Below are 22,094 nucleotides of genomic sequence, written 5' to 3' on the forward strand. Positions count from 1 at the left end.
GAATGCAATTTCATTACAGTCCCTGTAGGTGCAATCATCAGGTGTCACAATACTTTTGGGCATGTTGATCTAGCACAATCCCTATGTTGTCCCAATTCATTTCAATTAAAGAAATATCAGGCCAGTACTTCCTGTGATACCAGACATCCATAGCAAAAATAAATTAATGGATAAAAGTTTGCTCAACCGCTTTAGTAGGACTGTATGTGGCTCAAGTCAATATGATCCAAACTGTCAATCAAACTTACCAACTTTACGCAGCTCAAAGGAGGAATCAAACTGATGTCCTGCGGCCAGTAGCAGCACTGCATAGTTAATACCAGAGTGTAGAGTGGGCTCCGATTCGAAACCTTTTCTAAACCTGATGTTGGAGAAAGAGACGATGTCATTGCAACGATGTCTGCTAATATGGCAACTTTGTTGGTGAATCCGACAAAACCTGACAAAAAGTTAAAGGAACACTCCACCGTTTGTATAAATAGGGCTTATTGAACATCTTTCCTACATTTAGATATGTGAGAAAATGCATTTTTGTCTCAGTGCATTGTTTTAGTTTGCCAGGGTCGGCGCTAGCTTAGCTTAGCATAATAAATGGAATCCTATGTTGCCAGCTAGCATGTCCCAAGTAAAAGTGATTCAAAAAAACAAAACAAAAAAACACCTAATTATTTCTTGTGGCGTGTGTATTCACAACGAGTACAAATAGCGATGCAGATAAAGGCGCAGAGATATTACGCAACACACTGCGATTGTTCGACAGCCGGAGGACGTGAGGATGAGAGCCGTGATATCTCTGCTTCCTCATAATATAGTCCCAAGTCAATATCTGAGGAAATCGCCTAGTCTTAATCTGCATCGCTATTTGTACTCGTTGTGAATACGCAGGCCAAAAGAAGTAATTAGGTGGGTTTTTTTTGGTGATTTTGGATCACTTTTACTCGAGACATGCTAGCTGGCAACATAGGATTCCATTCATTATGCTAAGCTAAGCTAGCGGCGACCCTGGTAAAACTAAAACAATGCAAAGAGGCAAAAATGCATTTGCCCACATATCTAAATGTAGGAAAGAAGTTGAATAAGCCCTATTTATACAAACGGTGGAGTGTTCCTTTAACAATCCTACAAATAAGTCTTCATTTTCTTGACGTGAAAAGTGACTCCGATGTTTTGGTGAGGTTCACACTCATGTCCTCACCAGTGCATGCCTTGATCTCTGCTATCGGTGTCGGTGAAATGAGAATCCAGGAACATATCCTTATAGATTCGGCCTACCAGGCAATAAATATCTGATGCCACCTGTTCCTCTGAGTTCACCAATGGCAACATGATGTCCAGAGCCTTCTGTCTGTCTCCGGGTAGGTTTCTCCTGCAGAGACAGACCAAAAAGAGACGGTGAAAACCAGAAATAATAACTGGAAAAAATAAATAATAACTGGAAAAAATATTCAGGTGGACATTTTTTCGGTGTTAAAATGCGTTAGCCTGGATGTAGCTCAGTCTAATGACTCCCCAGACTAATGTTCAATCTAATCAATGTTCAAGATGAAGTTATTAATCTTGAAGTTATTTTTGCTTTAAATAAGGTCTTTATGATACCAAAATACCACTGATATTTCATAATTCTCATCATCATTTTCAATATTTAAAAAACTAATACTAGCCTAAAAATCTCACTGAAGGCAAGTAAACAGTGATAAAGAAAGAGTAAAGAAAACAAACTACAACAGAACAAAGACACAAATGAAATAGACATGAAAAACTTTAAGCACTACGAAATTCTACATAAAATGTAATCAAATGTATAAAAAACTATGCAGTGTTTACTGTGTAAATTAAATATACATTTATTCTTATTAAAGTAACAAAAGTGATTTAGTCAAGCAGTGAGAGGTTTTTCTCTTTTCGTTGTTTGATTAGCATTAATAATGACAGCAGGTCAATTTTGACACTGTCCCTTTAAGAGCGAACGCACAGATCCAATATACTCGTGCCTTTTCTTTCTCAACTGTTAATGTTCATTTAATACATAAATGACTCTGTTTGCTTGCAAATACACATCGCTTTAACACAAAGGTGTGTGTATTTAACCACTCAAGCCCAATTAGGGGTCAAAAAGCCCTCAGTCCAGTTCTCAGGCGCTCTATGAGCAGCGGCTTCATGTCTCATGTCTCTCAGAGAGCGCTCATATACTGAAATGAGTTCTCTTTCGCTGCTAATTGTGCTTTAATGTTTTAAAATCACCTGTTTTTAAACCGTAATGCTTAAAAACACATGCAAACGATAAGCTTGCATGTGTTTGTAATGACGCTGAAAATTGAGCTTTGATCACAGGAATAAATAAAATTTTTAGATGCATTAAAATAAAATAAAAAGCATTTAAACTTTCAGTGTGAAGATATATTAATACTGTAACAGTAAACATATGCCGTAAGCTAATATTTGTGCCTAGTTAAAGGGTTAGTTCACCGTCCTGGACGCCCAAACGAGAGTAGCGGTAAATCAATCATCGGTAATTTTCATTTTTGGGTGAACTAATCCTTTAGGGCACATTGAGCTTAGTCTCACCTGTTAAGGGCAAAGGCATAGTGGAACTTTATATGAGGATGAGCCACGGGGTCAAAGGTCGGTAGCTTTTCCAGTGTTTCAACTAACTTCACCACGGATTCATAATCCTAGACAGACAAATCAAAGTGGAAAAAGAAACGTTTGCATAAAATTCTTATTTTTCATACAATATTATAAATTGTGGGGTTTCAAAATGCAAAGCTAAAAAGAAATGACTATGGTTGAAAGAATAAATATTTAACACTAAATAAACAATGTATCCAATGTTTACCTGTAAGATTCCCACCCCTAACCACCAGCCTGTTTTATTATATTACAACACATATTACAATACATGAAAAAATAAAATAATTCTGTATTAACGGTACATTTATTTCTTTGTATATTTTATTCTAAACCTTTAGTAAATAATAAAACACATTGTTCAGAGACAATGATTCTGGCATGCAAAATTTATTTGCTTGATACTTCAAATAAAAGTACTGAAATATTCATTAGAACCAACTGCACATTGTGTCAGTAATCACAAAAACACACACACACTCAATTCAACAGACCTTCGGCACGTTTTCTTTTACTTTGAAGCTTTGAAATAAAGATATGTTTTATATTAATGCAGCCCATCATTGATATGAAGCAATGGTGCAATTATTAAAAAAATGTTATGATGTCTGGTGATACCGTAATGATGGGAAGTAAAACAACCAATGAATCAAGTTAAAACATGAACAATAACACTTAAGTGTGGGGAACATATTCACTATAAACTACGATTTTTGCCTCAATAAACTCCTAATTACTGCTTATTAATAGATAGTACGTGATTTTTGTAGTGTATAAGTTTAGGTATTGGGTTTGATTAAGGGATGTAGAATATGATCATGCAGAATAAGGCATTAATATGTGCTTTATATGTACTAATAAATACACAATGTCTAGTAATATGCATCTAGTAATATGCAACTAGTTAACAGTGAGAATTGAACCCTAAAATAAAGTGTTAGCAAACAAACTCTGCATTTAGAACTGATCGGCAAAATAAGTAAAACTTCCCAATACTAAAACAAAACTACAAATGATTATGAAAATTGCAATTATTCACATATGACCGCCACTTTTTTACATCAATAGCTACAGTATTTTGTAACACGACTCAACCCAACCATGATGAACAATGTTGGCACGCAGAGGTTAGCCAAACATAAAAAAGGTTATTCACATACACGTACATGTACACTTAAAAGTACATTAAAACACAACCTGCAAATTAATGTTAATGTGTTTGATAATTTTGAGGCTTAAATAGAGGGTGGGAAATAGCAATGAAATTAAATTATGAGTGCAAGAAACTATGACTAACATTGTAAGTGGACATAACGTGTGGAGTACGGCCCATTTATTAATGTCGCAGGAGGTTAGGAAACTACATAAATCTACTTAAAGGGATAGTTCACCCAAAAAAGAAAATTTGTGAGCAAGAATGTTTGTGTCCAAGCAGGTTTTTGGCCCCATTGACTACCATAGTAGGTGGAAAAAAATATTATGGTAGTGAATGGACGACAAGATCTGCTTGGACACAAACATTCATCCAAATATCTTCCTTTGTGTTCAACAGAAGAAAGAAATTCATACAGGTTTGGAACAACTTGAGGGAGAGTAAATGACAGAAATTTCATTTTTGAGTGAACTATCCCTTTAACTGTCATTTATCATACTTTTGAACTTCTAAAGTAACGCAATGCCGAGGTGTGCCAGAGTTATAGCAGAGCATTTATGACTTCCTCTTCTCCTCTTATTAATTTGTAACAGCACAGGCACTAACAGTCCCAACAATACTAGGATCCTCTCGCTCCACGCACAACGCCAACATCCAAAAGCAACAGTCCTTATATTGTTCTAGTTTTCTAGCCAAACATTCATTCGGTAGCAGCTCGACCAAACATAAAAAGCTGGTGTAAAGCAGAGCCAAGCTCAGGGACACGCTGAGCTCTTCCAGCATTTACTACACAGTCCAGCTCCAGCTCTGCACCTCACCTCGATGTCATCAGGGGAAATCTACAGTAGATCCGTTTCTTTCCATGAGAACTATTTTTCTTGGACGCAACAGACTGAAAATGCCAGAACTAATGATTTAATAATAATCTAAACCAATTTATAATAATTTATGGGCTATATTATACAGAACAAAACATGCTAACGTTTAAGGAAATAGACCCTCAACTCAACTCAAGACTCAAGCATTAACTTTTCCGAACAATAAAACGTGTTTGAGATGTAAATATAGTGGTTTAAATGGATGACTGCCGGTGGGACTGGTCGGATTAACCTCTGCTGATTCCTGTGGGTGGAGTATGATCCAAGTAAACAGTGTTTTATGGACACGCATCCTTGCACATATCATGCATCATTTACCATCTTTACATGACCATGACAGGAGTTGAAATATCAGATATAATTTGAACAAACAATTTTAGGTCACACTTAACATGTATAATACTTTCGATAAGTGTGCATTCTAGGGCGCTTTCACTGATTTTTTTGTTTGTTCCGAAACAAGGGCTTGTTTTGTTCAAATATTGCAGTTTCTTCTTGGTTCGGTTCGGTTCGCTTTCACAAGGCAACCTTTCAAAGTGTACCAAAATGTATTCAATCCAAGTCACATACAAGTACAGCTGTTAAATTATACACTACATTCATATTATTACTGCAGCAAATTCAAACGCTCTCTCTGGATTACTTGTGTTGAATCTGTAACAAGTGCAACCGAAATCAACCAAATGACACTCCCTTAACTCCTTTCTCCGCTGCATAAAGCAAATCTTTAAATGTGAAGTATGTAAGATTTGGTATGTTAAAGGGATAGTTCACCCAAAAATGAAAATTCTGTCATCATTTACTTACACCTCATGTTGCTCTAAACCTGTATGAGTTTCTTTGCTCGGCAGAACACAAAATAAGATATTTTGAAGAATGTTTGCAACCAAGCAGATAGAGCAACCATTGACTACCATAGTAGGGGAAAAATACTATGGTAGTCAGTGGTTGCTCTATCTGCTTTGTTACAAACATTCTTTAAAATATCTTATTTTGTGTTCAACAGAAGAAAGAAACCCACGTTTTCATTTTTGGGTGAACTATCCCTTTAAAATAAATTATCGGTCCCTGTCCCAAATGGCACAATTCATATGCCTTTTCGTTCTTGTGGACTTGCAATGGTTAACTGCGTGCGCGTCCACATGGGTGTCCCATTTGTCATTTTAGGTTTCAGAAGGGTGGCATTTGGGACAGTGCCATTGAGCCTCCCAGGCATCCTCTAAACACAGAGCTCAACCTATAACAAGAGTTTTGGTTGTGGCTATTGTAGCCGGCGGAGCTAGAGGGTGACTTATGTGTTATATAGGGAAAAAAGACAGATGCAACACACTACATTGGACACTTTAATACACCACAGGGCCTTCATTTAGCTTTGGAAAATGGGGGGGGGGGGAATTCCCCCCTTGGGTGGTTAATTTGAGGGGGGCATTTTTTTAGACAATTTTTTATCATGTTTTATTCACCTAAATGTTTGCTCATTGTATTTGTGTTTTTCCAACGAGGTCATTTTGTTGCTCAAGAATTTACACAAGGTAGCTTGTGTTCTTTGAATTAAAATGAAAATAGTAGCACAAATAACTACATTAGAATAAAGATACAAATGAAATAAAGAGAAAGTTTTTTTGTTAGAAACTGAATAAGGTAATCAAATGTTAAATAACACTGGACAGTGTTATTCCTTTATAAATTAACCACATTCATCTATTGAGATTATATTAATACTGATTTCTTACAATTAAAGGTGCCCTGCCACACAAAACCGTTTTTACTTGTAATTTTTGAAATATGTTAGGTCCATATGTGTTTGTGTTATGGTGTGAATGTGAAAATGAACTGCTACTTCCTCTGTTAGCTCTAGCCACTGAAAAGAAAGAAGCAGAGCAATCAGGCCAATTACAAAAGCTGGTCAGTCTGATGTGGTGTTGCCTGAGCTCATTACTATTCATGAGCTCGCCCAGTTAAGACCACACCCACAGAATTCATCAAGCTCAGAGAAAGCTTTCATATCCAGCAAGGATGGCTGAACGTCATATAGCAATATGCCTGAAGAAGCCATTTCTGCATCAAACCCAGGCGATAGTAAACAAAGTTCCTCTACTTGTTGCACTGGGTAAAGGATGCTGATAGCCAGGCTCTCATTGGCTAGCTGTTAGCCAATCAGAGTCAAGCAGCTTAGATTGTTGAATATTAATGAGAGCCAAGTCTTCCTTTCTGCTTTCTATACCACGCTAAAATAGCTTGGAACAAGCTAACCAAGGGATTTTGGTAGAGTCTATGGTAGAACTTGGTAGGCATTACCACAAAAGTAATGAAATACGAGTGGCAGGGCAACTTTAAAGCAATCTTTTGTAGTTTTAGCAACATTAATGACAGACACATATTAGGCTGCTGTCACTTTAAGAGCTAGCACACTGACCCATGATTTTACACTGTTATATAAGACAGGGGTTTTAAAAAATTTGAGAGAATAAAAAGACAAAGCAAATATGGATAAAATCTACCAAACATTCAGTTTCATTACTAAATGTTTCTCTCCTTTCTTGCCGTATACATACTTTCCAGAATTGTTTACCTGTATTTAGTGAGTTTTGCTTACTACGGTCTCCTTTATCTTGCTCACTAGGGTTGTAAGGAAGTATTCTCAATACAGTATGTAAGCTGATTACATACATTTATTGTGAAAGTTGCAAATCATTTTTAATTGAAAATGTTCTTCAGGTTTATTATACGTCCAACATTAACTATAGCCAATTTAAGTTTGGAAACATGTAAATACAACACACAATATGTTGTATTTAAAATGCTACACTTACTATTTATCAAACAGTTTTAATGTTTTTTTTCATACATAAAAATATACAGATGGATTTTAGGAATCCTCATAAAATCCCATCATATTTGGGGGTCCTTGGCATCATAAAGTTTGAAAACCCCTGATATAAGACATAACTGACTCACCAATGAATTCAATACTCAGATATTTTGACATCATTTGTTGACACCTGTTACATCTGCAAGTCTGCCCGAAATAATTTTTCATGAATAACAACCAAAAGGTTATGCGCTCACCTGAATATCTCTGTATGAGAGGAGAAGGTTGATGACGACATCGGCTGAGAGACACTCCACGTTATCGAGCCGCTGCTGGATCCGTCTGAGCTCTGCCGCTAGTTCTGCTCCGGTGTAAAGCTCGCGCGCTTTACGAATCTCATTCAGAACGGTCTCGCGGAAGTACTGACTAAACAACCACACAAGAAACAAAAAAAGTTATGCAAAAAATGCATAAAACCTTAAAATTGCACATTAAAAGAAGGGCTAACATTATTTAAACATAAAGGGTTAGTTCACCAAAAAATTTAAATTCTGTCATTAATTCCTCTCCCTCATGTGGTTGGACACCCGTCAGACCTCCGTTCATCTTCACACACAGATGAAGATATTAGTGTTGAAATCCGATGGCTCAGAAAGGCCTTCATTGACACCAATGTCATTTCCTCTCTTAAAACCCATAAAGGCACTAAAGACGTCGTTACAAAGCCCATCTCACTACAGCGGCTCTACAATCATTTTATGAAGAGATGAGAAGAGCTTTTGTGCGCAAAAAACAAAAACAACTAAATAACAACTTATAGTGATGGGCCGATTTCAAAACAAAGATTCGAACCGTTATGAATCAGCGTATTGATTCGTGATTCGGATCGCCAAAGTCACGTGATTTCAGCAGTTTGACACGCGATCCTGAATCATGAATCGATTCGCTGATTCATAACGGTTCGAATCTTTGCTTTAAGTCGTTATTGAGTTTTTTTGCGCACTAAAACTGTTCTCGCCGCTTCATCAATGATTGTAGATCCGCTGTAGTGAGATGGGCTTTGTAACGACGTCTTTAGTGCCTTTATGGGTCTTGAGAGAGGAAATGACATTGGTGTCAATGAAGGCCTTTCTGAGCCATCGGATTTCAACACTAATATCTTCATCTGTGTGTGAAGATGAACGGAGGTCTGGCGGGTGTCCAACGACATTAGGGTGAGGAATTAATGACAGAATTTACATTTTTTGGTTGAACTAACCGGCTTATTAAGCATAATCGGTTTAAGGATGTGCATGTAAACACGCTCACAGTATAAAAGCACCCAAAGCACAATCATTGTACATTCAGCCATAAAGAGAATAGCATTACTGGTTAAAGTAACTGTGAGAATGAAATGAGCGGTAAAGGAGGATAAAGGAAGGAGTGAGTTCTCACCAGGTGTTGGTTTTGCAGCCGGTGAGCAGTTGAGTGAGTCGGTCCAAAAGGGGCATACAGATGGGCCCCAGTAGGGCCTCGAAACTGGGCTGCATCAGCTCACTCAAACCCTTCATCAGATTGCTCTCACAGCAATACACCTTATTCTGAGGCGTCATCATGTATGGAATGAACGTGTAATTAGCAGCACATGTCTGGGAAAAAACAGGAAGAAAACCAAAGCAGTGGAATATTGTTAATATCTACAGTGAACATGAACACTGAAGATCTTGTCTGTGTTGTGGACAGTAGGGGAAAAAAAATGCTAAATAGCACATCATAAAACTTAACTAACCATACAATACTGCACACACTGTAAAAAAATCATTTAAAAAAATAAGTTACCTGGTTGCCTTAAAATTTTGAGGTCATTGAAATTAAAATTGAGTTAATACAATGAACATTTTTTGAGAATCAACAACTTTATTCAAATATTATTAAAAGATTTTGTAAGCATATTGGATAATTGTGTGTTTTATTTGTGATGACGCAGTGAAACATACCAAATTGTGCTATTTTCATTATGTATAAAAAAATTGATGTGATTCAGATACGATAATATTTTGAGTTTTTATTTATTAAACCAATTTACTTCATTGTATCAACTCAAATTTTGCATTTTGTACGCAAAAGAACAACAACTAACGACTTATATAATGATGGGCCAATTACAAAACAAAGATTCGAACCGTTATGAATCAGTGAATCGATTCATGATTCGGATCGCGTGTCAAACTGCTGAAATCACGTGACTTTGGCAATCCGAATCATGAATCGATTCACTGATTCATAACGGTTCGAATCTTTTTGAAATCGGCCCATCGCTATATAAGTCGTTATTTAGGTTTTTTTGCGCACTAAAACTCTTCTCATCTCTTCATAAAATGATTGTAGAGCTGCTGTAGTGAGATGGGCTTTGTAACGACGTCTTTAGTGCCTTTATGGGTCTTGAGAGAGGAAATGACATTGGTGTCAATGAAGGCCTTTCTGAGCCATTGGATTTCAACACTAATATCTTCATCTGTGTCTGAAGATGAACGGAGGTCTGACGGGTGTCCAACCACATGAGGGAGAGGAATTATTGACAGAATTTTTATTTTTGTGTGAACTAACCCCTTTAAAGTGTAATTAATGGGGACCCGGGATTGCAAAAGGGGACATCAAACTACAAAAATATTCTTTAAAAATTCCCCCTTTGTGGTTTATAAGAGCAAGTCATGGTTTGGAATAACTCAGCAATAGTGTTTCACTTCTGCATGTTGAACTGGACCGCTATGGAGCCCACACGAATTGTACTCCAGATCACTATTTCACACCCAAGTTCAGAAAACCACTTTATAAACAACAAAGCAATGTATGAGAAAGGAGTAGGTGTAGAGGGAGTTTCAAAGAGTTCCCCTTGGTTGTGAAACATTTCTAATAGTATTTTTGCCTCTCTTTATTTTTTTTGATACTGACGAAGGCAAAGAGCCGAAACTTTGGTACTTCTAGAGTGCCAGACTTTTTTGTATATTTTTTCACATTTTGGTATTGATATACAGGTCTTTGCACCTAATTAGCTGGGTGAGTGTTTTGATTGCATTCATTTTTTTAAACGCATACATTTTATAAGACAGTTTGCTAGGTTTTCTGGGCACCCTGTACAGAAGATTTCATTGGAAAGTCTAGTCTACCACAATCTCAATCCCTCACTGAAATGTAAATGAAGGTGATTGACTCAATGTGGTTGTGTTTTGGGCGGGGATGCTACTTTCACAAGAGAGAGTTTAGATGTTAATTTCCTGTTTTCTCATTCACAGTCTCTTCCAATTTTCCAGTTTCTCCAGTCTTACGGTCCCTTTAAAAAGTCTTTAGGCCCTTAATGATTCTGTAGGCTGAAAGTAGTCACATTGTTGCGACTTTTTGCCAACAATCAACCATCAAAACACATTAATAAAAGGCAGAAAAATGCGAATAAAGCAGACTGCGCCAGTCATCGTGCAGAACGTACAGACTTGAGTCGATCTCTGTGTTTATATTGTTTTTATGTAATTCCAAACATCGAGAGACAGACAATAAGATTGTGTGATCAAATACAATCAACTTAACATACTTAGTTGAGTTAGTTATAACTCATTTTTTGTGGGAATTATTATGGATTCACTGCATTTACAGCCAGCAAAGCAGCGTAGCAAAATTCTAATAGTATTTTTATTTTTCAAATGTTAAATTACTTTTTGAATATTCGTGCACACCCCTACGACATTTTAGACCTGTTCAGACTCTTTTAAGACCATGCAGAAACCCTGCATGAGGAGGATCATATTTGGGGGTCCGTAGCATCTAAAAGATTGAAAACTCCTGACCTATAACATAAAATATCCAAAACTAAAAATACTTTTTTTAAAAACAATTAAAAAAAAGTACACATTTTTCTTTTTTCAAGTTTGCAATTGAACCGATTAGCCCACACGAGTCTACAAACACAAATAATCTCTTCTTTCTATCTGAAAATGAAAGCAAATGAGTCAGAGAGTGAGTGAAGGTTAAGACACTTACCATATTCTTCTGACATATCAACTCCTGTACGAGAAAAACACCAGACATGAATCAATTCAGGTTGTATACAGGGCCAGTTCTATTTCTGACTCACAAAAAACGTAAAGAATATACCATGTATCTAAATATTTTAGATTAACCGAGTGCGTGTCCATGTTTTTTTCTCGAAATGTAAAAGCATTTTTGAAACTCGTTCTCTTACACCAGTTTAATAAGACAGCTTAAAGTAAGCCAATGATTGGTTGACTTACGATGTAGCATTCTACCATTTTAAATGCTCATTAACACGTATTGTGTGGTGTTTCTTAAAACAATAAGTATCGAGTCTACACTATGCGTATGCATATGTTTCACTCGTGTTCGCCAAGCTTCATCCTCCACTAAATTCTGCCTGGTAATAAAGAGTTCATCTAAATATATCTCACATTATGCAATTTACTCCCCACTCACCTGGCATAATTCCATTTAGTAATGTAAAATGATAACAGAGGTGCCTAACCTTGCTGGGAGGATCTCCATGACAATAACGCCTGCCTACTGTGGTAACAAAACCTACATTGAGATGTGATGGGCTGCAAATAGTGTTGTATTAATCATTTGTGTATATCCAATAAATGTGTGAGCACCTTTTTCCTCACAAGATTATAAGCATTTCTCCTACTAGCCCAATACATCTTTTAGTTTCCATTACAATAAATGTATTTGCAACACACCATGATGCAGTTGCTCAGTGTTATCTTCATTAAGACAACCTCCTTCATCAATATCAGATTTTAGAGTTCAGTTTAAGACTAGAAGTGTCAAGCAAGACTCTTATCAAGCTGTTATTTGCTTCTGACCATTCCCTCTTCAAATGCGCACTCGATCAGTTTGTTTTGTTGCATCAAAGTCTACTTTTAATCAACGTTTTTCTCTATTTCATTCTACACACATCCATACAATGGACATTTTTGGATCAATATCAGTGATTTGTGCGTTGTTGGTGGTTCTATATTCAGAATAAATCAGCTGGTCACTAGACTCCAGATTTCACAAAAGTGCTTAAAGGAATAGTTCACCCAAAAATGAAAATCATCCTATGATTTTCTCACCCTCAAGCCATCCTAGGTGTGTATGACTTTCAGCCAAACACAATTGGAGTTATATTAAAAAAATATCCTTCTTCCAAACTTTATAATTGCAGTGAAGGGTGCCTTCACACCAGCACTTTTGGTGCGCACCCGGGTTCGATTGACGTCAGAGTTCGGTTCGTTTGGATAATGTGAACGCGGATACGGTTCGCAGCTGATATGAACATAATCGTATTAAATCGCAGAAGTTAAAAAAAACGCTGTTGATGACGTATGATTTGATAAAAATGTGTGTTTGTGTGTGTGTTCAACTTGTTTTCCCGGCGAGCGTGACTGACATACTGCAAGCGGAGAGCTGTAAATCCCAATTCTGCTCGCCTTTTCAGAGCATTTGCAGTACATTCGTGACAGAAAGACACAAATGTCTTTTCGTACTGAAGCTATAGAAACAAAACCAACGGTTCAAAAATATAAAAGTGAGGTGAGCAACGCCATGCACTGCACACCGCCTCGCTTGCTTTAATAACGCTAACGCAGCGCGGATCCAAATAATATAATCTGAACACAGCAGGGGGCAATTGTGAAAGCACCTTTTGAAGCTCCAAAGAGTGCATATATCCATCATAAAAGTAATCCATATGACTCCAGGAGGTTGATAAAGGCCTTCTGAAGAGACTCATAATGGCTGTACGTGGGTCAGAGGTTTGTAAAGATATAAATGTGGATATTTTTCTTACAGAAACACATCACTTTGCTCCAGAAAGCCTTTATCAACCCCCTGGAGCTGTATGGATTACTTGTATGATGGATGGATGCACTTTTTGGAGCTTCAAAAACTCCATTCACTGCCATTATAAAGCTTGGAAGCAGTGTTGGGAAAGTTCACGTTCTACATGAACTAGTTCAAAGTTCAATTCACAAATTTTAAAATTAACTAGTTCAGTTCATAGTTCTTTTTTTTCATATGTTGCTGCGAGCTATTATTTTTCACAATTATTGCCACAGCCCATATAGAATCACAGACAGCAATTATTTTATCAGTTTTAACAATGAAGCTATGCGTCAGATTTCATCTTCATATCCAATTTTGAATCCTTATCCAACCAGGGTTGACATTATCATTGAGGGGACAGCATTTCCCCATTGTTGCTTTAATGCTTTTTTAAACGTGCTGCTTGAATGGTCTTTTTTAATCAGGTCAGTAATCATTAAGGTGCAAACGTTTTTCAATTTTAATAATTTTCCATTGTCCTCATGCTAAAACAGAATATTGGAATCCTGGAAAAATATACCAGGCAGGTTCAACAAACAAGTTACATGAATAGTAAAGGCCTCTTTTTTTTCTCCCATTCTCACAGACCTTGTCATAAAATTCTTTTAAATGATCATACTCCTTGCAACATGCTGCTGTCGCCTCCATGCCTTTTTTTGTTTTGATGACGCGTCACACATGCGGTGCGACACTGGTGGCTGGTGTTGCCAGATTGGGTGTTTTTCCGCTACATATTAAGACCCGTTTCGGTGTGTTTTAGCCGAGATTTCGCCTGGAAGGCTCTATAGAAATCTGGAACCCTATTGAACGAAGTTAACCTGAGAGAGCGTGCCGTTCACAGACACCAGAATGAACGAGTTCACAGTAACGTTCATCAGGCAGTAATACAGCACGTTCAGTTCACGTTCGCCCAAAATATGAACTCGTTCAGGTACAACACTGCTTGGAAGAAGGATATTTTTTACTATAATTCAGATTGTGTTTGGCTCATGGTGAAAGTCTTATAGGATGACTTAAGGTTGAGTAAATCATGGGGTAATTTTCATTTTGGGGTGAACTAGCCATTTAAGGGATAGGTTGTGTTAGGGATAGGATTAGAATGTGTTATTTTGGGATGTTGTTGCTATTCCAGGAAAAAAATCCTACTTGGCAAATTCATGGTCAGCTAATGCAGTAATACAGTCAAAAGTTTGACTTTGGCTGAACTCGTTTACTTTTAGTTTTGCAGACAAACATAAATCATGCCAACATATACAAAAATGTTGTTTAAAAGTCGTAGAAAGTGTATAGTGAATCAATGCTTAACTAACGTTTGACCTCTTTCAAAACGTCTCATGCCAGAATGTATTATTTCTGCCAAGAGTGTGAGCAGAGCTGGAATCTAAAGGCTGAACTTTAAACAGCTGACATTTTTGGTGATCACTACACACTTCTCATATTATTTCGTAGTCATAACAAAGATTACTCGTGCTTTATGTCTCTTACTGTAGACTAGTAGAAGATGAAATGCACGTTTGACTTTGGTGACACTGAGATAAAAGCCGTTCTGACCTGAAGAGACTGCAGCGAGTCGGAGTTGAGATCAGAGTAAAGGATGATGTTGTTGACCATGCTGAAACTCTCTCTCACACCCAAGTGATAGAAGAGCGAGGGCTGTCGAAATGCATCCGTCAATTCAACCACTGCAATATCTGTGAACAGAGACAGACAGGGTTCACGCTTTTTTTAATCCTTTTAGTAAGACTTGATAGATGTTTACAGCTAGATAGATAGATTGACAGATAGATAAATGGTTTACTGAGTGTTTGTGTGTGGTTTATTTTCAATCGGGCCTGTCCCTGCAGTTGAGTTCAGTGCCCTACACGCTACATTTAAATACCAGCAGGAAGTCAGTTCCTGTTTGCATGCATCTGTGCCAGAGCTGTTGTTTCAGTTAACCCAGAGGAAACAGATATGACTGAATTTGAGCACAGCAGCATTCATTCCTGAGGAGAAAGACATGCCAAGATGCGTCTTCTCATTCAAATAAACCTAAATAGGAAAGTTATTAAAATTTTATATGCAAATCCATTTACATTACATTTGTTTTACAAATCAAAAGGCATGTCAGGATGCACAAGAATGTATGAGTCTACCAGGGTAACTAAACTATGTTTAAATGGACACAAAAAAGGCAGGTCCAAGGCACTCGTAAACACTCATATTAAAATAGCCAACATGTTTCAACCAAAAAATAATAATAATAATACATTTTATTTATAATGCACTTTGTATTTAACAAAATCTCAGTGCTACAGAATTAAAAACAATCAAAAACAATAAATAAATAAATAAATAAATAAATAAATAAATAAATAAATAAATAAATAAATAAATAAATAAATAAATAAATAAAACTGAAAAAATTAAGAAATAAGTCAATTAAAAGCTCTGCTAAAAAGGTGGGTTTTAAGACCACGCTAAAAAGCATTTCCAGTCTGTGGGGTGCGCAGGTGTTCAGGGAGAGCGCTCCACAGACTGGGGGCTTCAGAGCAGAAGGCCCGATCTCCCAGAGTACGGAGATTGGTCCTGGGAACTTTGATGATGTTTTTATTCCCTTTCTGGACATGGACAGTATAGTGTGCATACACTTGCATACGCTCTCGGACTAAATATAAAATATCTTAAACTGTGTGTGAAGATGAACGGAGGTCTTACGGGTGTGGAACGACATTAGGGCGAGGAGTTAATGACAGACATTTCATTTTTGGGTGAACTAACCCTTTAAACCAGACCAGACTGGACTACTGAATCTAATAGGGCATCCACCGTTACAGACTTCAGAGTAGAAACAAAAGGGACTGTGAGGGATGGAAGTATACTCCATTTAATATCTGAAAGGAGTGTGTAAACTCATTAGCGGCCATTTTTAAATAGCTTAGCCATATACTCTCCTTCAATTGTTTGGATGAACAGGTAGTTCCTGTTATTCTACCTTTATAGTTCCTATACTACTGCAATTCAATCAGTGACGTTACACAATAATACAGAATTACAGCCATTTCTCCTTCTTTGTTTATTAGATTTGTCATCTAATGTAAATTTGCAGAATGACTTTCAAATGATTATTTGGCTGAACACTCAACACCCAGGAAAACAAGGCACTGTACTTTAAGTTAAATATGGCATCTCCTCTGACTTAAGGCCAAGTTTGCAGATTTTGATTAACAAACTGATCAGCAGCATTTTGCATACACTCGTAAATAAATGCTAGAAGAGCGTCTGATAGTGGGGCAGAGCTAACATTAAGCAAAGATTCAACGTTTTGATTAGTAACAATTGTATCTTTTTTTCTTAGAACAACCCATCATTTTAAAATATGAAACGTCAGCTACACGCCAAATAGTACAAAATAGCATCCACTGTTGCAGGTTCAATAATGCTAATTTCTGAAAGTTATTATGTGTATTTAGCAAGCGGCAACCTCCCCCAGTTTCTGGTGAAGCCAATACGGAAGTAATGTAAACTGTAGTTCATCGACTGGCCACTAGAGATCTCATTGAGCCTCATGTTAAAATGCCCAACTTTACAGCAGAAAAAAAACATGTTTACAGACTGGTACAAATTGTGGTTTTGGTCTATACGGCTAATTTTGCCCTTCATGACGACTGTGAGGGGGTGAATTTTTTTATAACTAATTCGTTTACATTATATAAAGCCTTAAAGTTCTGCATAACTAAGGGCGTGGCCACTTTGATTGACAGGTGGATGGCCGTTTGTCTGCTGTCTGTTAGTCATTGTGTAAACTAAGCTCCGCCCACATCCCGCCTCTTTGCCCATTTTCTATTATCAGGGCGATAATGCGTTGCCAAGATGGCGGCGGCCATCTCGTCTCTACTTTACGCTTGAAAACTGCTCTTCAGAATCCTATGGGTGACATTACCTAGATTTTTACAGTCTATGGTATTTAGGGCCCTATGATTTCCGCGATGAGGAAAACAGACAGAATCACGGCAAACAGTCAAAACAGAATTTACAGTAGCACGTAATTTCATGGAATTTGTAACATTTTTGATCAATAAATAAAAAGCAGGAAAACAAAACCCAAAAGACTATTTAAATATGAATCCTGCACTAATGAATAGTTTAATTTACCACACACACACACACACACACTGAAGCACGCGAGACACTCTGCCTTCTCACTATATGAGGACATGAATGCATGAACTTCACATCCAGAGCCACTTCGTGAGCATTTTACTCTTTCTTTAGAGAAAAACTATCATAATTTTATAAACACACGGAAACTCAAAGGTCTTCACAGAAACCAGTCAAAATAAAACTTATAGAAATATAATACTGTTATAATTTTCCTTCCATGTTTTAGCTTTAACAGTAAAGCTCATTATCCAGCACAATGTTTGACAAAAAGTTTGTTTAATTTCTTATGATTTAAATAGAAATTAAATTAATGTTTTATTCCTTTATTTGATTACCAGAAAACGCACAGAATCGTTATTTTAAAAAATCATAAATTATTAAAATTATTTTTATGATTTCAATTAATTAGACATGCTTTTTGATAATTAAAAAAAGGAATTAAACCATTAAAAACAAATAAGTAACAAATTAAACAGAATTTGAGAGGGAAAAAAACATTATTAATTCATTTTAATGTGGTACAAAATTAAAAATGAAGTTGAAATTGGTCAAATTATTTTGATGAGTTTTTCATATGTTTTTTATGGAAAAACATATGTTGTCATGTTGTTGAGTGATCACATCATTTTTACAGAACATTTCATTTTGTAAAAATATTTATAATTAAGTATAAATGTATAAAATAAGCAGGCTATATTCACATGATGTATAATGTATTCACATAATATAAATAAAAAAATATAGTAGTAAAAAAATATTAAACATGTTGTTTAGGGACTCACGATATATCGGCCACCATATCGGTACCGGCTGATATATGTTCATTTTTAATGTTATCATTATCAGTATCGTTATATAATAAAGCTGATAAATAACAAATTATATCTTTCAGAATCGCACTGTTCACCATGATGGTTTTGAATTGCGTGAAATATGATTGGAATAACTTAAAAAAAAGGAAAATACTACTAAATGCACACGCAAGTCTGTCATATGAACCTATTATATATAATGTATATAATAATATAATTGTGCGCTTGGGACATGGTGAGACTTTTGTTTTTGTAATCAGGCAGATTCATCAGCCAATATATCGGTTCCAAATATATCTATAAATATATATTTTCCAAATATGCATCATAAGCAATTTCCCCGCATTATTTCCAATTAACATTCACACCATGTTGATAATTTATTCTAAAAATCTATGCATTTGGTCTCATTTGGAAATTTTTTCTTCCAACAGCAAACGTTGATGAGCAGCAGGCATTCCAACCAAATAATTAGAGGAATCCGAATCACTCAAGCTCTCAGATGTTTCCTGAACGTTGAACAAGGAAATGGTACAGAAACCTGAGGTACTCTGAGGTAGTGAAGCCTCATGTGATGGAAAAGGAATGTGCCATTTACAGAGTTCAGCAAAGTGCAAGACATGAGAACAACACCTGAAACTGAATCTTAAGAGTTTTACTCTTAACCAGTTTTTAGAGTTGAAATTGAGGAATTAAAATAAACCACTATTGTGCATATTAAGGTTAAGGATTGGAACAAACCCCTACTGTAAGTGTTGCTAGCCTTGGTTCCATAACATTTATGCCACATACAGAAAAATGATAACTTAATTTGTGAATATTTAGTAGAGATAGAGGTTACTTCTCTAAGTGATCAGACGTATGATTTTCACCTGGTATACGATAAAATGGCAGAAGAAAAATGCAAACATTTCATTGTGTTGCTAAGATCGATGCTAGCCCACTTCCAAGTCTCCATAATATTACATCTTAAAGGAACTGTATAGCCCCGTTTCCACCACAGGAACTTTACCCAGGAACTAGGAACTTTGGGTGGTACTTCGTGTGTTTAGACCGCAGGAACCAGGGTAAAATTGAAGTTCCGGGTAAATATTTCCCCCTCCAAACGGCCCTGCTCGCGAGGTAGTACTTTTTCAAAGTTCAGGAACTTTCGAGGGCGGGACTTGGGCGCTGAACATGCTGATTGGTTGAGCTCACGCAGTTCAACCGGCATTTTTAAGTCTTTTGCGAGGTTCGTTCTGCGTTCAGTAAATATCAGTCTTTGCTCTCTGTCTGGTGGCGCGCGGTCGTCTCAGCCATCTCACGTTCAATGTCCGTAATAGCTGATAATAATATACATTGTCATTTTAAATCTAGCTTTACAAGCTTTCTGAATATGCTGCAGCTGCATGCTGCTGAATCTGCATATTAGTGCTCTTTTCTGTCATTGTTAATTACCTCTTTAGTAAACCTATACATAACCAGCAAAAGCAGCAAAGCTTGAATCTCTTCCATACTCGTTATTAATTTTTTTTCACCATGTAAACGACCTGGCCGATTACTTTTAAGTGTGTGTCCTTACATGACGTGACGGCGCGCGCCGCGCTCATGTTGACAAGAGAGGAAAGTTCAGTTTTCTGAGGGGTAAACTTTTTATTTCGTAAGTTATGAAGATAATGTTGGAGTAATGACACAGCGTATATTGCCCCGGGCAGTTTTTACTTTAACTGCGCCTGACAGAAGATTTTTTTTTCTGAGATGATTATTACACTTTACAACAAATAGCTATAAATAATACTGTATTAGTCCTGGTGGCCGTTAAGAGTTGCTATGGCTTCAGTCAACACACTCCAGCTGCTGGAGAAAACAGCGTTGACATTTTTGGTGCGGCAGACAAACTGCATGTGACAAAATGATTGCGATTGAAAGTCATCACATGTAAACACCAGATCGGTTTAGATAACGTCTCATGTAAACAGATCACTAAATCTTTCAATCGGTACACACACAAATGATTACTGTCCTTCACTGATTTGGAGGAACAGTCGCGCGCAGTCCTACATCACCGGACTAATTTGCCTAATCTTCTCGGAACTTTATCGCGGTCGAAACGCAGACAGCTGCAGGTCTGGGGGGGAGAAAAGTTCCTGTAAAAAAGTTCCTGGTACAAATAGTTCCGGGTAATTTTGGTGGAAACGGGGCTTATGTAAGAAATGTATTTCAATGAATCATAAAATGGCCCTGATATGTGACTAGACATTAAGAAATCATGTTAATTTCAAATACTTATATCACTGACAACTGTAGTCCGGCCAGGATTTTTTCATTATAAAGTAATTTGTGTTTTGGCCTGAAGCTCCGCCCTCCACCTAATCGACCAATCACAAAGTAAGTAGTGTTTCAGCATCCGGGTTGCCAGATCTGCTGTAGTTACCACAGCTGCAGCTACAAACATTCCTGCAGCCAATCGGGCAACCTCGAGTCAGGGGGAGGGCGAGACACCGCTCTACAGTCATTTGAAAGTGATTGCAGTACCACTTTTCGCCACAATCTTACACACACTTCCTTTAAATCCAATCCCGTAAAGGCTCCTAATTTTGTTTTGGAGTCTCCTCAAGGTTTACATGCATCAAAGGTAAAAAAACACTTTAATTTTATCATAATATATTATACATCCCCACATTGTTCAATGATTCTCAAACGACTTGACGGATAAATCAGTCTCTCTAAATCCCGCCTTTCTGTGAGCTGCTCTGCTCTGATTGGTCAGATGGCCCAGTCTGTTGTGATTGGTCTACCGTGTACAGCTCGTGTTTCGGAAGCTAAACGCCATCACCATAACTGAACTTCAGCTCCAGAGGCTTCCTATAGCTCAGCGATTGGACACACTGTAAAGACAAAAACGATGACGTCGATTTTACCACATCAATCCGAGCGCGAGTCCAATGACGAAACATTAACTAGTTATTCAACTTGAACCTCCATCACAAGGACGACTTGAGCAGGAGTTTCTCAGTGATTCGCTACTCATTTTGAGGTTCATTATGGGATGTTGAGCTGTAATTCCTCACCATCAGCATTAACAAGTGTGTGTCCATCAACAAACCCATGTGTGTATTTCTCATTTATTGGTGCGCATGCGGGAACTGATTCAATAACAGCGCATACGTGAGTCCAGCACTGACGTCAATGACTGATGGAAAACAAATCTCACTCCATCCTTTCTCTTTCCTCACAGTAGTAAGAACGACGGACGATCTGCATTAATAGACTCAGTTTGAGGTAATAGTGGCCCACAGCTGATGAGCAGAAGTATTTCAGTAAGACTTACACAAAATTTACACAAACACAATACAACGTATTTTAAACACATCAATAATTACAGATTATTTGCAGGTTGTGATTCTGAGGAGCTGGTCCAGATAAACTGGTACTGACCGTCTCTCAAGAGCAAGAGTTTTGTAAATCCTGCATTGAACTAAAGATTTAAGGAGCAGTCGTCAGTAAAGTGATGTTTGAGGATCAAGCTGTTCATTGGCAGACGACGTACAAAATAGGCCGACAATATGCATTATGCAAATGCCTTTTCTAGTGATGTAAAACCATAACGCAGTGAGTTTCGACTTACAAACAACTTGTTTAGTCAGTTTAAAGTCTATTCTTTCTTTTCGGAGACAATAACTTTATTTATTGTGCATTTTTTTACTTTAAAACTTTGCAGAATGTTTACATTCACTGTGATACTGGGACACACTACCCATAACTTTCCTAAAAACATTATGGGGGAACTTTAAATTGCTAACTGTCTAACAACGTCTGAATTAATGTCAAAAAAG

At 37.1% G+C, this 22,094-nt stretch overlaps 1 protein-coding gene across 2 annotated transcripts in view; it reads right to left on the reverse strand.

Annotated features, from left to right (window-relative positions):
* Window positions 1-22,094, reverse strand: part of map3k5 (mitogen-activated protein kinase kinase kinase 5) — a 60,505-nt gene that overhangs the window by 32,675 nt on the left and 5,736 nt on the right. For both annotated transcript variants that reach the window (XM_067416761.1, XM_067416762.1), the window contains exons 2-8: window positions 14,876-15,015; window positions 11,483-11,506; window positions 8,906-9,099; window positions 7,729-7,897; window positions 2,566-2,672; window positions 1,196-1,366; window positions 249-361 (exon numbers count right to left, since the gene is read on the reverse strand). In XM_067416761.1, the coding sequence (XP_067272862.1) occupies window positions 249-361; window positions 1,196-1,366; window positions 2,566-2,672; window positions 7,729-7,897; window positions 8,906-9,099; window positions 11,483-11,506; window positions 14,876-15,015 (918 nt within the window). The remainder of the gene's footprint in view (window positions 1-248; window positions 362-1,195; window positions 1,367-2,565; window positions 2,673-7,728; window positions 7,898-8,905; window positions 9,100-11,482; window positions 11,507-14,875; window positions 15,016-22,094) is intronic.

Source organism: Pseudorasbora parva, chromosome 15, assembly GCF_024679245.1.
Source record: "Pseudorasbora parva isolate DD20220531a chromosome 15, ASM2467924v1, whole genome shotgun sequence".
NCBI classification, from domain to species: domain Eukaryota; kingdom Metazoa; phylum Chordata; class Actinopteri; order Cypriniformes; family Gobionidae; genus Pseudorasbora; species Pseudorasbora parva.